Genomic DNA, 17,618 nt, shown 5'->3' with positions numbered 1-17,618 from the left:
GCTGTTAAATCATATTTCTTCAAAATTCTTGCGACTATTAACAAATTGTCTTCTCATTTTCCTTCTCCTAAAGACAAACGCTCAACTTTATCTCTTCCTGGAGTTTATCAAATTCCTTGCAACTGTGATCTCTCTTACTTTGGACAGACTGGACGTTCTCTTGAAAAAAGAATCCAAGAACATCAATCATCCATTCTTCACAATAAACCTGAAAAGTCTGGTTTGGCTCAACACGGGATTGAAACTGACCACAGCATCCTTTGGTCCAAGACGCGCCTCTTACATAGATCCCGTTACAGGTTCGAACGTTTGTTCAAGGAAAGCGTGGAGGCCTTGCTCCATCATCCCAACCTGAATCGTAATGACTGCATATCTATATCAAAAATCTGGGAAAGCCTAATCAAGATTACTCATTAATTTTTTTTTTTTTTTTTTAAATAGCAAATTCAATCATGTTTCTACTTCAAAATATTTCGTTTCATACTTAGTGATATAACATCACGCGGCATGTTCTAATTTCAACGATCTATTGTTAGTATTCTAGCTTGTATATTTTTTAAACTGTTCTTGTAATACCACCGACGATGGTCTGCTATTTCCAGACCGAAATATTTGGTTAAATAAATATCTTTCTTGTGATTACGTGATTATATCATTCAGTCTTATGTCGCAAGTATCCTTAAAACAACAACTTCTATGCCTCTTTCCCATGGTTGGTCTATTGCTTCCAGCCTTCAAACCCAGTGATATGTGCTGAACATATCACCAAAGTAATCTTCACTGGCATGGAAACACACATTCCCCACACTGCTCTGAACTGCTGTCCCCCTAACTAACCCTGTTCTCCAAAAGATGTGCCAGGGCTGTACAAATGAAAAATCAAGCATAACATAACTGGCTCACATCAAGAACTCCATCCTCCTTTAGTGCTTATACTCAAGCTTGAAATAATTTTTGGGCTTGAGTATCAATGCAAGAAAACTATCAATTACTCCAAAAGAGTTCGAATGAGCAAAAAAAAAAGCAAGAAACTTGCAGCTTGTTCAAATGGCAGCCTAGCCTTTTGGTCTCTTGCCAAAAGCAATTGGTTGTAACTTTGTCCAATACTATTCCCACCCCCTATCATACCCAGGTGGCTGTATTGCATCATTACCCACATAAAAAGTCAATCTCCTGGCTTCACACTTTGCTTACATGCCGCAAACTGACAATGGTAAATGCCCCCAACTATTCCAGATGCCCAATATACAATGCCCTGTATAACCTTTTGCCAGAAAAAGATCAGAAAATTATTGTCCAAATTAGACACAAAAAAGTCTCCTGGCCCTGTGATAACATTCCTCCAATTGTCGTGAAGGTTTGTGCAACATAGCAGACTCCTATCCTATGTCATCTGTGTATACTCTTTTACTCCACTGGTATCCTGCAGCTTGGAAATTGGCCTATATTCAACTCATTCCCAAGAAGGGTGACAAATCACTGCTATCTAACTACTGCCCTATCTCACTCACCTCAGTCCTATCTAAAGTAATGGAGAAAACCACCAGTTCCCCAACTCCTACACTACCTCAAAGACACCCAGCTAATAAATGATCACCAGTATGGATTCCATCACTGCCGATCAACAGGAGATCTACTTTCATATATCATCCATCTCTAGACAATGCCATGGAGAAGTTTGGTGAATCTGAAGTGGTTACACTTAATATCTCCAAATCTTTTGACCAGGTCTGGCACAACTAAGCAAACTTCCATCATTTGGTCTGTCTTAGGATTTCTGCAGTTGGATTGCCAGCTTTCTGTTTCAATGCATACTATGTGTGTGTGATGGTGGGTGGTTCCTTATCCTCTCACCATTCAACTAATGCCAGGGAATGAAATTTTTACTCAGGCAGATGTTAGACTCACACAGATTGCATAATGTTTTCAACCTTTTACAAAGAATTAATTTGTACAAACACATTTGACTATAATTTTTTTATATGTAGATACTGTGTTGCTTGGCTTGCTGTTCTTGCACATATAAACCAGGCCAACTAAATTTAGTGATAACATCCTTTAGCAATTCGTCAGTTTCCATGTGAAAATTAATAATAACATTTTTTTATATTTTCAATCTTGATTGAGTTGTATTGTTGATGTGATGAGGTCACAGAGTTTGTTTGTGTTATTTGGGGAGGGGTACATTTACATTGGAGCACTGATCATTAAGCAGTTTGAGCTTAGCTTCCAGTGATCTAGTTTTGTATGAGAAAGTCTGACATTTGTATTGAGGTGCTGCTCAAGGCTATCGCATTTTCTCGAGTTCAGGAGCTGATTTACTGAAGGGAGGCACAGTGAACAGAAGAAAGGCTGATTGAGGTTGATGAGTAATTTGTGTGTCATTTCATCTAGCTTGCACAGCAAGCATGCCACAGTGGCAACAGAAATCACATATAAGAACTTTTTTTTGTGTGTCTCAATGATATTTAGTCTTCTGCAACTGTAGCACTTTCATTACATTGGTAAGCCCCTGAAGTGCTCTGCCATCATCCTTAGATTTGTGCAGTAAGCACAGTGAACACTTGCATGTAGTTATTACTAAATTGAAAAAAACAAACTGTGTTGAGGCACTTTTAAAGTACTTATGAGTTATAAGTATTCAGCTCCTTAGTATATGCTGTTATGGATATTTTGAAGGAAAATACTTTTAATAATGATAAAATATGGAAGCACAAGTTTAGACCAACTTATTCCATGGTGCCATCTCATGTTTGCTGCTAGGAAAGTATACATGCCAATGCTCACTCCCTTACAGTTCTGACATGAACCCTCAAGAGTCCGATGTATTTTCCAAGCTGAAAACCACTCTCTTGATGCTACTATTGAAGTGACTTGACTAGTAAACCTATCAAAAAAAAAAAAGGTTTGCTGACAGAAATATTAAACTTCTGATCCAAACACTGGGAGTGTCTGTGATAAGACTGATTTATATTGAATGTCTGTCAATGTTATGTTATGTTAAAAGGAGCAGACTGAAATGACAAACCATCATACATATCAGCAAGCTGTCAGTAGTGTTGTGTATCTTCTAGTGACATCTGCTAGAAATTATGAATTATTTCTTTGTGATTACTAACAGCTTATAAATACAGTAAGATCCTGGTTAACACTTAGGATACATTCATAGAATTTAGAGCACTAAAAGGGTCATTTTAACCTTGTGTAAATAGGAAAAGGTGATAACACAAGTATGAATAGTAGTATTGAACTTCTATTCAACAATATTATTATATAGAAACTTTATATAATGGATTTATAGTTTTACATTTTAGATGAAAGGCTGGGCTGAGTGTCTTCTGAGTGCTTCGTCACCTTGAAGGATTGATTTTGTTTCCTGTTTTGCTCATGAAGAAACTCTTGGTAGCATGATATTGCTTTCATAGCAGCCTGGCTTTAGAGCTCCACTCATTTTCTAAGAATTGGTTCATAATTGTATTAATTCTCATCTTCAGAATCAAAGTGTTGCTTAAAATGTCTGAGAGTAACAATTCTTCAATATTCTCTTCATTGGCATTTTCCAGTTCCTGCTTTATTAGTCAGGTTGACTGTGTGTTATGGATGATTGATTCATCTTGAACCAAATTATAGCATATTTCATTTCAGACATCCTCTTCCATACTCTATTTGTACCCTTCATTCCAGGATATTTTGATATCTATGGCCTTCATTAATGTTGTAGTCTTTCCAAAATTGGCTACTGGATTGTTTATCATTGACACCTTTTTTCTCTATGAGTTGGTTGAATGTGAGGCAGAGATAGTATGCCTTAAAATTTGATATTACCTGCTGATCCATAGACTGTATTAATGAAGTGGTGTTAGATGGAAGAAAAACCACTAATGATGCATTTTGTGCTTTTCACAATAGCACTTCACTTTTTAAATCTGTTAAACCAACCTCTGCTAACTAAATGCTTCTGATGTTTTCTTCTTGCCTTTTCCATTATCATTAATTGACATTAAGGACATGTTGCATTGAGTTTGATAATCCATCTAAATATGAAGCTTTCCCCCCCGTTTCTTTGACAATATGGTTTCTTAAATGGGCTTCTTTTGCTGCTGAAAATTTTGAGATTATAGTTGCAGTTGCTTTTCAAATTATCAATAAATTAACCAAACCTTTTACTGCAATTAATTGGAGTATAGAAGATGAAGATGGAACTCTTATCACGGATAACTAGAAAATAGTTGATAGATGAACATATTATGCAACCAAGCCTTTTTCAAAAGGACCTCCAACTGACTGACAATATTTTGGACAGAATTTTGCCAGGAGGTTCGGAGGAAGGAGATTACTCGATATTAAAAGAAGTCATTGCAGCAGTTAGCTCCTCAAAAACATGGGAATTGATGGTGTTACAATGGAACATCATCATAGACACCTGGCTAAATTTATTTCAGGATGTATGGAACACAGACTTGGCCTTCTGATTGGCAGACTTCTGTCCTTGTACCTATTCCTAGAAAGGGAAACAGCAATAAATGTAGCAATTATAGAACAATAAGCCTTATTAGCCATCCAAGCAAAATCCTGTTAAAAATATTATTGTCAAGAATTGAAAAGAAAATAGCAGGCTATCAGATGAACAATCGACCATATTTTTACAATACACACAGTAGGTGAAAAATACATAGAACATAACAAAATAATTTGTCACAACATTTTAGACCTTCAAAAAGCTTTTGACTCAATATGGCATGAGGCATTGTGGAAATTTTTAGAATATTATGGTATAGACAATAAAATCATTAGAAGTCTGATCAAATTAAGCCTGTTGGCTCTTTATATATTAAAAAAAAAAAATCATTAGGATTATTAAATCTCTTTACTCGTCATCTGATATGAGAATTGAAATTAAAAATTACAGCAGTGAACCATTCCGGGCAGAACAGGGGGTAAGACAGGGATGCATCTTGTTCCCTCTTCTTTTTAATTGTTTTCTGGAATATGTCATAGATGAAGCTCTTCATGAATATGACACTGGAATAGTAGTTGGCAGACTAAGAATAAACAATTTACATTTTGCAGACGATATCAATCTTCTGGCAGAAAGTAAAGAAGAATTACAAGGGATAACCAGCCGCATTTTTGGAACATTAAAAAAAATATGGATTATACATAAACCTGCAAAAAACAATGATAACCTCAAAATCAAACATTAAATCCTTAAAGATACAAATTGAGGATGTAAACAAGTTCACTTATTTTAGGAAGCATGCTGAGTCAAGATGGTCGCTCCAAAACCGACATTAAATACTGAATTTCTAAGGCAACTGTGACCCTACAAAAGTTAAAACTATTGTGGAGAGATAACAGAATAGCAATCCCAACCAGATTAAAACTAATTGACACTTTGATGAATTCTATCCTCTTGTATGGTTTTGAGGCCTGGACTTTATTGAGGGAAGATGAGAGGAGACTCCTGTCTTTTGAAATGAAAACTTACAGAAGACTCTTGAGAATTCCCTATACTGCTCACAAAACCAATGGAAATGTTCAGAAACTGATTAATTTAATAGACGGGGAAAAAGGGAAAATATTCTGACAGTCATCAGAAGAAGACAGATTAAATGGTTTGGACATGTGGAGAGGGCTAATGGCATTCCAAAGCAAACATTAGAAGGAATTGTTTGGGGATCAAGAATAACAAAGAGCATCATCTACCAGCCATGAATGACCCAATGGTCCATTTAGGACTATGGGAGAGAAAAAAAGTTGCAGATATCAACTTGATATTCACCTGTTTCTAATCATTTTATCACTTGTAATTTTATATCCAGGGGAAATAGTTTTTTCTTTGACTCTTTGATTTTTACTTTCACTATTTTTCTCTGGACTTTATAGCTTAAAAAAAGAAATTTTAACCAGTTCAAAAGCTTCATAACTTAGCATGTGTACAGTATTTTGTACTGAATTACTAAGGGAGTCGGTACATTTAGTATTATCACTTCAAGTGGCAAGTTTAGGGAATTACCCTTTTTACCGAACATTGCAAAAGAGCATTATAATGAAAGTGTTGAAGGGGGGGGCATTAACCGGGGGTCGTGTGTGTACAGTAGATTCCAGTTAATTGGTGTACTGGTTGATTGGAACAACTCTAAAACAAAATGAGAATATAACAAGAATTTACTTCATTGATTTGGGACACAGCCAGTCAAGTGTTAGAAAAATTACATAATCTTGATTCAAAAGTTTAGTGCTGATGACACCTGCAATATTGACTAAACACAGCTATTTTATCATGGCCCTTTATTATAAATATGCTACACTGTTTAGATCATTGAAAGCAATAGCTTGTGTAACAGTTATGCCGTTCAAATATGTTAGGAACTAGTAAATGAAAGCAATTAGTTATTGGAAAAAGGGCCATGGTTTGATACTTTAAAGGAATTAAATTGGAAAGTTTACCAATTCAGTACCATGCAAACAAAACTGCATGGATGATATCTGAATTTTTTAAGAATTGGCTTATGAGTTGGGACATGGAATTACAACAAAAATCAAGAAAAATTTTACTGGTTCTTGATAATTGCCAGAGATCAGCACAAATGTTAATCTTTTACAAGCAATACAGTTTATTGCTGATAGGTGATAAGTAATAATAAGCAATAAGACTAAAACTGTTTTGCTCACTTTGGTTTTAAGCATTCAAACAAGTGAAAATAATGTCCTATTAGACCTGAGCCACATCAGAAACTATGGAGCATTCGCATCTATTGATGGTTGTCTTCAATACTATAATGAAAATGAAGATTTTGAGGAGGAAATTGAAGCAAAACATCAGAGGACATTAGAAGAAAAAAGTGATGAGAAGAAAACTCGTAATGTTGAGTGAGTGACTACCCCAGACACTAGAAAATTTATTACTGAATCAAAACTATTTCATGCAGGAAGGCAATATCTCTGCATTAAATACCTGCAATCAATAAAATAAAAAAAGACAGGCTACATTCAATAAACTCATAAGAACTGCATGCATCTGTGATACATATATAAATGAAATTATTTTATGATAAGCATTTTACCTAAAGCTAGTTGTTTAAGTTTATCCATAAGTTAATAATTTTGCTATGCAATAAACGAGAAACTTGTCTTATGTACATTTTAAAATTTTTGATGTGCAACTTCATTTAATTGAGGCAGCTGCCTTAATTTGGCCAAATTATACTATTCCGATGTGGCCCAATTAACCAGAATGTACTGTGTGTGTATATGTTTATTTTTCCTTTCCTGTTTTAGACTTTGGCAGAACGACTTGATGAATATTATGAAGATCCAAAACTTACTTCAAGACAGCCTCATATATCTCAGTTTCCTCCTGACTTTAAGCCTATTCCATGCAAACCATTATTTTTTGATCTTGCTTTGAACCACATGGAATTTCCATCATTGGAAGATCGTGTTGAACAGAAAAAGGGTGGTGGAATCACAGGTTTTGTCAGAGGTTGGCTAGGAGGTTGGAAAAAATAGGAATTTTTTTGTACTTATGTTAATATTCTAATTGCAGATAATAAAAAAAATAAAAAAGTCTAATAAATATACTTTGTAATCTTTTCCAAATTGGGGGAACATTTTTTATGGATATACTGTCCAAGGTGTTATTAATTGTGGAATCTTATTCATTTGGTGTAAATACTGATGAATATTTTAACCTTTCTTTGTATTTATTTCAAATTCTTCTGTATTAAAAAAAAAAAATACTAACTGCCAATTTCAGTTTATTTTATGATTCTTTCATTTTTTTTAAATCTCAAATTTGAAAGTCATTGCAAGTTAATTATTTGGAATGAGTCACTTTGTGAAACTCTTAAAGCTTATACAGACAATTACCACCAAATTCTCCTTCTTGCTATAGAAAATGAATTCAGTGTATTATATTCCTGTTGGGAGTAAAATACAGAGGAAGAAATAATAGATCAGCTTACTCTGTTTAAATGAGAGTTGAAGAATCTGTGAATAAATGGAAGGAGATAATAAAAGAAAACATTACTTACATTCTCTGTTCTCCTTGTGTATACACACACATTTTTTATTATTATTTTGAATGTATAGAAAATAGCAGTAGTCAACAAGCATTTTGAACTAAATCAAAACAGATGGATTTCAAGGTAAAATTTAAAAGCGGGAATGTTTTTTTCCAAGCATGCCAAGTTCTTAATTTCAACCTAGCCAAAATTACTTTAGTTAAAATTTCAATTAGAAAAAAACTGTACTTTGTATAGTTTTTTTTTATATAAATAGATAGAAAACACCTAAAATTCAAGTACTTGCATATTTTATTATATTTACAGTAATGGGGGAAAATGCTCAAATTGTGCAAATTTAAAAGTACCTCATTTATCTCTCATAAATTTTTTTCTCTCTCAAGAAACCAGCGGTAGTCTCTAATCACACTAGCATTCTATTTCTTTGGTATCACTAGTCTATTAACATGATGTTTTAGTGGAACTAATGACCCTGTTCTTCCAGATGAGCAGAGCAGCTCATCCCACAGATGTGTTCAATAGGTTTTAGATGGGGGACTCTGTTGGAGGCTTGTCAAGTCTGGTGATGTTCATGTCCACAAACCAGTGGACAAAGATCCACTGATGTACAATTTGTATAAATTAACACTTTTTTTAAAACTAAATTAAAGAACCACCTATTTTGCATTTGAAAGATTTTTATTCATAAGATAAAATTCTAAATCAGAAATTGAGAATTTTTTAAGTTCTTAATTTTCATGGTGATCTGCCTTATTATCATAATAAAATTCTTGACATTATTATTATTACCCCAAGTCCCAATGGAGTCAGACTCATCTAGGATGTCCTTTTATCATACACACAACTCATCATACCGTGCCTTAAACACACTCAAGTTCTCTGCAGACACCCTCTCAGGCAAGGCATTCCAATCATTCACAACACTGCATGCAAAAAACCTGCTTCTTACTCCCCTGCTCACACCCTCTATACAATTTCCAAGGATGACCTCTGGTTCTCCCACTGTTTTCTGTAGAACCTCTCTCCAACATTGATCCTATAACAACCCCTTACTAACTTGTAGGTCCCTATCATATTTCCCCTCTTCCTCCTATCCACAAGATTCTGTAAATTGCATCTTCTCAATCTTTCCTCATATTCAACATTCCAGAGGTCAGAAACTACCTTAGGTCAGTTGCCTCTGGACTCTTTCCAACATCTCTTCGTTCTTTTGAAAACCAGGTGACCAAATCTGGGTACAGTAGTCCATGTGTGGCCTAATCAAAGGCCTTATACAATGGAACAAAAATCCCCCTACTTCAACAAGTTAGTGTCCTCCGCATCATTCCCAGAAGTCTTTCTGTTGTCTTCACAATTTTGGCAATGTGTACCCTAAATTTCAGATCCTTAGCCACTATCAACCTGAGATCTCTTATTTCCTCCACCTCTGACAATATATTCCTGCCAAGCATAAATTCTACAACCTTACATTTTGTAAGGGTGGTGGTACTTAAGGGTCAAAGCTGTATAACTGAGAGGAGACCACATAGCCTTTAAAGGAATGCAGAGAACCAATCAGAGCTTCTGACCTAATGTCCAATCCTCACCCTCTCGTGGTGCACCCTGTTAGGTATCTACCTGGATACTGAATGAATGAGGATGGGCTGGCAATTTGGGAATTAGCTGACCAAATTGAATTCTTATTGGCTTAAACCAAAATACAAAATGATAGTACAACATGACAATGTCATACCAGCTGGGGCGTCGCCTGGCTAAACCTCCATTGTGTTTGCCAGGAAACCAGGGCAAACAGAGAAAAGTCAGCTACTGGAACAAATCTTAAAAAATACCCCAACCCAACATCACCAGAGTTAAAGATCGGTACTATCAATATAAAAAGCCTGAATGGAAAAGAAATGGAGATCTCTTATTTCCTCCACTTTTAGCTAGCTGAAGAATTAGATAAGTAACAAATTGACATAATAGGGGTAACTGAAGCAAAAAAGACAAAAACTGGTGAGATCTTTCTGAGCAATAAAAATAAAATGTTATATTCAGGCAATGACAATCATGGAAAAGGAGTAGCCATAGTATTCAACACGAAATATGAGGCTAATCTTCTTGAATGGCAGGCAGTCTCAAGAAGAGTGATGTGGGCAAATATCAGAATGGGGAACTGGACAATAAGACTTATTTGTGCCTATGGTCTCACTGAGGTAGAAGTGGAGGAATTTTTTGAGGCTTTAGAGAAAGCAACTGACAAAATGAAAAGTTGGTCGTTGTTGGGGATCTAAATAGCAGAATAGGGAATGATTGTCAGACATAAAAATATTGTGCAAAGTGCAAAGCTAATAATAATGGCAAATAACTGTTGGATTTCTGCTCAGGACATGGACTGATTATTTTTATGTTGGAACATTGACACAAATTCACATGGAGAGAAGAAGCAAGGATTTTGCTTGCTTCTTCTAATTGACTATGTTATTGTTGATAGTGATGTTTTCTCCCTGGTGCAGGACACCAGAGTATAGAGAGGATTTGAAATTGGAAGTGATCACTATTTAGTCTTGAGCTGGATAAAACTGAATTTCATATTGAAAAGAATAACATGTAAGAAAGTTTTAAAGCAAATAAAAATTGAGCAGCTTTCAGATGTGAACTGTAGACTAAAATACACAAACATTATTCAAGAAAAAATGAAAGTGTTTGAGAACAGAAATCGAACCTTGGAGATTCAGTGGCATGCCCTGAAGAAAACATTGATTGATTCAGCCAGAAAGGTATGTGGTGAGGTTGTTTGCAAGGATAGAAAAATCAGAACTCCATGGTGGACACAAGAAGTTAAAGAGGCAGTGAAGGAAAAGAAGAAGGCATATCAAAAGTTCTTGGTAAATAAGTCACCTTGTGCTCTTAGAGAATACAGATACAAATGTAAGAAAGCTAAACACTGTGTAAAACTAGCTAAACAAAAGTCATGGGAGGACTTTGGCATGAACATAGAAAAGAAATATCAAAAAGGTGGTAAGATATTCTGGAGGTTGTTGAAGAAGCTGAGAAATGGAGGAAAGAGTGCCCAAAAAGGAATTAGAGATGATAAGGGTGACATGAAAGCTGGATAAAAAGATATCCTTGAAGTATGGAGCAATTACTTCGAAAAATTGCTAAATGAAATGAGCAGATAGAACACTCAACAGGCATGCAGTCAGGAAAACATATCCATACTTGAAGTAGAAAGAACCATCAAAGGCCTGAAATGTGAAAAGGCAGCAGTAGTAGATATTTGACTGGAAATGCTCAAGGAATATAAAAGTCTTACAGTGGCTATACTGCATAGTTCAAAAGGCCTGGACAGAGGGATGAATTCAGGATGACTGGAATAGAGCTTTCATAATACCCATATATAAAAAGGGAAATAAAACTGAATGTGAGAATTACAGAGGTATTTCTCTGTTTTAGCTTTCCCGATAAGATTTATGCAAGTACGGTTGAGAAGGATTGTGGAAGAAAAGCTTGATGAAGAACATTTCTCTGTTTTAGCTTTCCTGATAAGATTTATGCAAGTACGGTTGAGAAGGATTGTGGAAGAACAAGCTGGATTCAGGCCAAATAGAGACTGTCAGGATCAGATCTTCACTTTACGACAGATAGTTGAGAAATCATGGGAATATAACAAAGATCTGTATTTAAGTTTTGTAGAAGGCATATGACAAGGTGGAAAGAGAGAAGCTATATGGTACGCTATAGGTAGACAGTGTGAAACTGGCAATAGTTAGTCTTTATTTGAGTTGTAAGTCAGCAGTTAGAACTCAAGGAAGTACATTATCCCCTCTGCTATTCTTTATCTATATGAATCACATTATGAAGGAAAGTGGTATTAAACATGATATCAAAATTGGGGATGTTAATGTCAGCTCTTTGCTTTATGCGGACAATATCATACTTCTAAATAAATCTGCTAGAAGTCTGCAAGATTCCCTGACTAAATTGAATAACTGTTGTAATAGATAATGTATGAAGGCAATAACAAGACAAAAACAATGAAAATAAGCAGAAGCTCTGAAAATATCAACTGCATTGTCAATGGAGAACCTATAGAATAAGTGGAACATTTCAGCTACTTAGGCATGATTTTTAGTGAAGATGGTAAATTAAATATGGAAATAGACAACAGAATTAACAAAGCTGTTATGGCAGGAAGTCAATTGAATAAATTTATATGGAAAATAAGAGAGAAATTAGCTATACAAAATAGTGTTCAAACCAATTTTAACTTATGGATCTGAGAGCTGGGTCAGAAGTAAAACACTTGACCAAAGACTAGGGATGCAGATATGAGAGTCCTGAGAAAGATTAGGGCATGAACAGATGGCATCAATGGCAATATCATATTAAAAAGAGGATATTAGGAAAGACATTGTCAGCATCCAGGAATGTGTTAGCAGAGCTAATCTCAGGTGGTATGGTCACTTAAACAGAATGGGAGAGGAAAGATTAGTAAAACAAGTGTTCTCTGCCAGGTTGGCAGGTAAACAACCCAGAGGAAGACCAAGATATATAGGTGGATTGATATGGTACAAAGTGCCTTAGACGATAGAAATATAACATCTGATAATCTTGGAGTCTTGACAAGTAACAGACTGATTTAGAGGAAAATTGTAGATAGGAAGTTAGTAATGATGTAAATTTTTCATGTAGTACTATCATATCCTGTACACCCTTGAGGGTACATGGCAGGAATTTGATGGTGATGGCATTTTGTAATATTGAACTCGCATCCACCATTCCCATGCCCAAATACTCAATTTATTCAAGTCTTCTTGTAAGGCCACAACATCTCTGTTCTTCATATGAGGATGGTCTGAAAAGGTCTCGGCCTTGACCATAGATGACACCACTTTCGGCAAGATTTTTTTTTTCTAAGTTGGTACATCTGTCATAAGCATCCATGTGAAACTGCAAATCATTCTATCAAGCAGTTTGTTTTATACAGCTGTCTGAAGCAAAAGTGTTGTCTGTATCCCTTGAAATGGATAAAATTGAGTATCGTGCAGTTATAAAATTCTTTGTAAAAGAAGGTTTAACACCAAAAGAAATTTATTCGAAGTTCATAAATGTTTATGCACACCCTTCTCCTTCGTTTTCGACAATTAAGAAATGGGCTGCTGAGTTTAAATGTGGCTGTACCAGCCTTGAAAATAATCCACGTGAAGGACGTCCAAAAAGTGTAACACCATAAATCATTGATCAAATGCACGATGTGGTATTGGATGACTGACAAATCAAAGTGCGTGAAATTGCTGAGCCTATAGACATTTCAAAAGAACATGTAGGATATATTTTGCATGAAGAATTGCAAATTAAAAAGCTTTGTACAAGATAGGTGCCATGCTTGCTCACAGATCAAAAATGCACACTCACATGAAAATCTCTGAACGGTGCTTGGAGCCTTTTAACAAGAATAAAACTGATTTTGTGTGTCGATTTATTGCTATGGATGAGACTTGGATTCACCATTACACACCAGAATCCAAAGAGTAGACAGAAGCCGGTTGTTCAGTGCCAAAGAAGACAAAAGTCGGTTCCATCAGCAGGAAAGGTCATGGCATCGGTGTTTTGGGATGCTAAAGGCATTTTATTTATTAATTATCTTGAAAAGGGTAAAACAATAACTGGGAAATATTATTCCAATTTTTTAACCAGACTAAACAGAAAAATTTGTGAAAAGGACCCGGTTTGCTGAAGAAAAAATCATCTTTCATCAGGACAATGCACCTGCCCACGAAGGTGTTTTGGCAATGGGAAAATTAAGGGATCTGCACTATGAATTGTTGGAACATCCACCCTATTCCCCAGATTTGGCTTCCTCTGACTTCTGTCTCTTCCCAAAACTCTTCCTTGCTATCAGTGTTTTCTTCGAATCAAGAGGTGATTGCAGCTGTTACTGAGAACCACCACAGGGACAGGATAATGGTGCTGGCGCATCGCTGGAATAAATGTATTAGTCTTAAGGGAGATTATGTTGAAAAATAAAAATAATTTTGAAATTATAAATTCCTTTTTTCACTGTTAGGTCGAGAACTTTTCAGGCCATCCTCGTATGTTGAGAAACAAATGTGATTTTTTCCAAAAAAAATGTGTTTAACTTATTTTTTACCAAACTTTTCAAACAATCCTTGTAGTCTACAGAAAGAGAAACTATGAACTGATAAGTATTTTTTTTTTAACAATTTTTGTGATGTGTGAACTCTCATAATTGGCTTTTTTTGTAGACTAAATAAATATACTATTTATCTCTTAATATGCACATAGTAAATAAATAGTGATAAAATTACAGATTGTAATATCATGCTTAAGTCAAAGATGAAAAATGTGGGGTAGGGGGTAAGGCAGCATGATGGCAGATGAGCACTTCTTGCATATACTGTGGTTTAAGTGAAATAGAGTGAAAGGTTGATTCAAGGCTTGCTTACCCTGCCCTAAGGAATTGGGCAGGGGATTACTGTACATCATCATTATATGTTATGTGAGTCGCATGATAACTAGATGCATGTACTTTTGATCCATGTTGATTTGCACTCTGGGAGAGGGAACAAAACAAAAAAAAAAAAAACTTTGTCTCTCATCATAGATGGGATTCAGATGTAGATATCTTTCCAAGGCAAGTGACATTTTATAAAAATTAAAAACAGATATCAAAAGTGCTTAAAAACTCATTGGTTATTTAAAGATGTATAAAAAAAACATCCAAAAATTTCACAGAGATCTACAAAAGTTTTTAATTAACTTTATTTATGCTTTGTGGCAAATTAACATTCCACAGTTGCAATGACTGATCATAAAATGAGCACGATGCAACTAACTGGTGGCTAAATTTGTTACAAGGTATTTTACTCATATTTAAGATTTCTGGTTTCTCATCTAGTTTATCAGATATTGAAGCAAATTCTGTTAACCAACACCAGTCAACTCCATAAGCAAGAGATGAATGCTCTGCATAGGACTCAATGTGTGTAAGGATGTTATCTATAGGGGGAAAAAAAAAAAGTAGACTGTATTTAAAAATGTTCGCCATCATATGAAAATTTTAAAATCATCACTTTAAATGAATAATTCCAATGAACTGTTATAAATGAAGAATTTAAACATTATCATCAACAGATCTTAATGGAGTCAAGAGACTCATCGTGGGAGGTCCCACTCTCACATGCACAGTTCATCATACCCCAACTTAAATGCATTCACTACTCACCACACTCTCAGGCGATACATTTCAATCACCCACCACTCTCCATGCAAAAAATCTACTCCTCACCTCTCCTTATATACTGCTTCCAGGTATGACCTCTTGTTCTCTCCCCATCTCCGATATTCTATGAAAAATGTCATCCACGTTAATCTGATAATTACCCCTTACTTGTACATCTTGATCAAGTCCTCCCCTCTTCCTTCTATCCAATAGGCTCTGTAATTGCATTCTCTCATATTCCACATTACAGTAACCAGAAGCAACTTAGTCGATTGTCTCTGAACCCTCTCAAACATCTCATCATCCTTTTGAAAACCCGGTGACCATATCTGTGCAAAGTAACCTATGTACAGCCTGAATCAAAGCCTTGTACATTGCAATCAAACATTCTTTCTTCTCATTTTTCCTATAATCTGCTGTGTTGTCCTCACAATTTCAAGTCGTTATCTTCCATCACCCCCAGATCTTTCAACTCCTCCACCTCCTCTAAAATATCCCCACCAGTCCTATATTCTGCAACATTAAATTGAGATCCCTACACACCTGCCATTCAGACAATCTATTTAGGTCCTCTTGCAAAAGCTAGCTCTAGTTCTTATAACGCTCCCCAACTTTGCATCAAATGCAAGCGACGTATATCACCATTTAAGCCCTTTTAACGTAATTTACATACGAATTAAACAACAATGGCACACCACTAGTGACTTTCCTTTTCTGGAATATCACTCCCCACACAACCTGCTGATACCTATCAGACAACCAATATCCAATCCAACCACTAGTTTGTCAAGTGGCAATCTATCGCAAAATCTTTTTTTGTGATATTTATATTTAGAATATTTAAATTTTGCAAAATCTAAATATACTACTCTATATTCATCCTCCTTGTCCCATGTATTTGTCACCTTGTTATAATAAGCAAATTGCTAATACACGATCTTCCTTTAGCAAACTCATACTATCCATTAAAGAAAATTCTACTGCTGTCAACCCAGTTCTAATCTTTGTTCTCAATAGCTTCTCCAACATCTTGACAACAACTCTGCCTATAATTCAAACCTTAGTCTTATCACCCCTTTATGAAGCAGAACAATTTTTCCATCTTTCCACTCCTTTGGAACCTGGGCTAATCTAAGACGTTAAAAATGTAAGTGAAAGCTGTTAACTCCCTAGAACATTCTCTCAAGTCCCCACATACCTTCTGCTCACTCACCATCATTGGTGCCTCACCCAATCTCAGTGCTCTCAAATTCTGCATTATATTATATTATAATCACAAGTATGAAATACTTGAATGAATTGCTTATTAAACACCTCTACTATATCTTCCTCCCATAATCATTCTTCTACTGACCACGTATCGAAAAAACTCCCTAGGATTTCTGTTATTATTTGCTAACCGCTGCTCATGCTGCACTTTTTGTTACCCTCACTAAGTGAGTCACCTTCCTTACTTTAATCAGTAGATTAAATAGTATTTAATCTACTGATCTTTGGAATACACTTAGTCATTGCTTCTGCAGATACTTCATGAGTTGAGACCAAGCAGTACTGATTTCCTTCCCATGCAGTTCCTCATTCCATGATATCACTGTAAGCCACCTCCTGAGCTTGTCATAATCTCCTGCCCTATAGTTCCCCATATAATCTTTTCTCAAACAAAGATCCTGATATGGCTGGCTGCCACCCAAGTGATCACTTCATGACCATTTTTGCCAACTGGAGAAAAATGCTTCATTGTGACACTTGATTTACAACACCATCTTCTGATGAGATAATCAAATCCAAGACCTTCGATCCACATGTGGCTTCTGTTATACTGTTTAACACGTTCACTGCCAACTACGAATATACTCACATGTTGATTACTGACCTTGAAGAAGTGAAAGTGCTTGGAGTGCAGTAACAAACTATGCCCAAGGAGCAAATGCCAAGGTAGTTATCCTTTAAAAACTCAAGAAATTCATTCTCTTTGGTTTCTGATGCTGTATCTTCATTCTAGTCTATATTACTATAACTGAATCACCCATAATGATCTACCTTTTCTTATTAGCCAGACCAATTTGTCTAAACATTTCCTTCCACATTACCAGGTCTGTAGCAACACCCTATTAAACATTTCATGCCCACTTCCACTTGAGCCCAACTCCTCTGCCATCATCAATATAACATGTTTCTCCTCCATTTTTGCCTTGCCTATCTTCAATGAAAGACTACATATTCCTGTCAGAATGTCATCTTCATTCAATCATATCTCACTTATACCAACAATATTTGGGTGAATTAATTATCGATACTACAATTTCATTCTCCTTGTTCCAAATACTTCTAGCATTTGTAAACATACACACTAGCTCATTTCTCTT

The 17,618-nt window shown here is 35.6% G+C and overlaps 2 protein-coding genes across 5 annotated transcripts in view; one reads left to right on the top strand and one right to left on the bottom strand.

Moving 5' to 3' along the window:
* Positions 1-7,753, top strand: part of Srp68 (signal recognition particle 68) — a 156,687-nt gene extending 148,934 nt beyond the window's left edge. Inside the window, exon 12 of the mRNA XM_090411049.1 lies at positions 7,282-7,753. Within this exon, the coding sequence (XP_090267175.1) occupies positions 7,282-7,512 (231 nt within the window). The 3' untranslated portion in view covers positions 7,513-7,753. The remainder of the gene's footprint in view (positions 1-7,281) is intronic.
* A 7,021-nt stretch (positions 7,754-14,774) lies between these two features.
* LOC150094880 (diphthine methyltransferase) overlaps positions 14,775-17,618 on the bottom strand; it is a 154,600-nt gene continuing 151,756 nt past the window's right edge. For all 4 annotated transcript variants that reach the window (XM_090411429.1, XM_090411431.1, XM_090411430.1 and 1 more), the window contains exon 8: positions 14,775-15,029. In XM_090411429.1, the coding sequence (XP_090267555.1) occupies positions 14,782-15,029 (248 nt within the window). In that variant the 3' untranslated portion in view covers positions 14,775-14,781. The remainder of the gene's footprint in view (positions 15,030-17,618) is intronic.

Source organism: Typopeltis vanoorti, chromosome 21 (assembly GCF_054136105.1).
Source record: "Typopeltis vanoorti isolate ZY-2024b chromosome 21, IOZ_Tvanoo_1.0, whole genome shotgun sequence".
NCBI lineage: Eukaryota > Metazoa > Arthropoda > Arachnida > Uropygi > Thelyphonidae > Typopeltis > Typopeltis vanoorti.
Note: the sequence above shows the minus strand (reverse complement) of the source record. Positions and strands in the feature narration are given on the sequence as shown.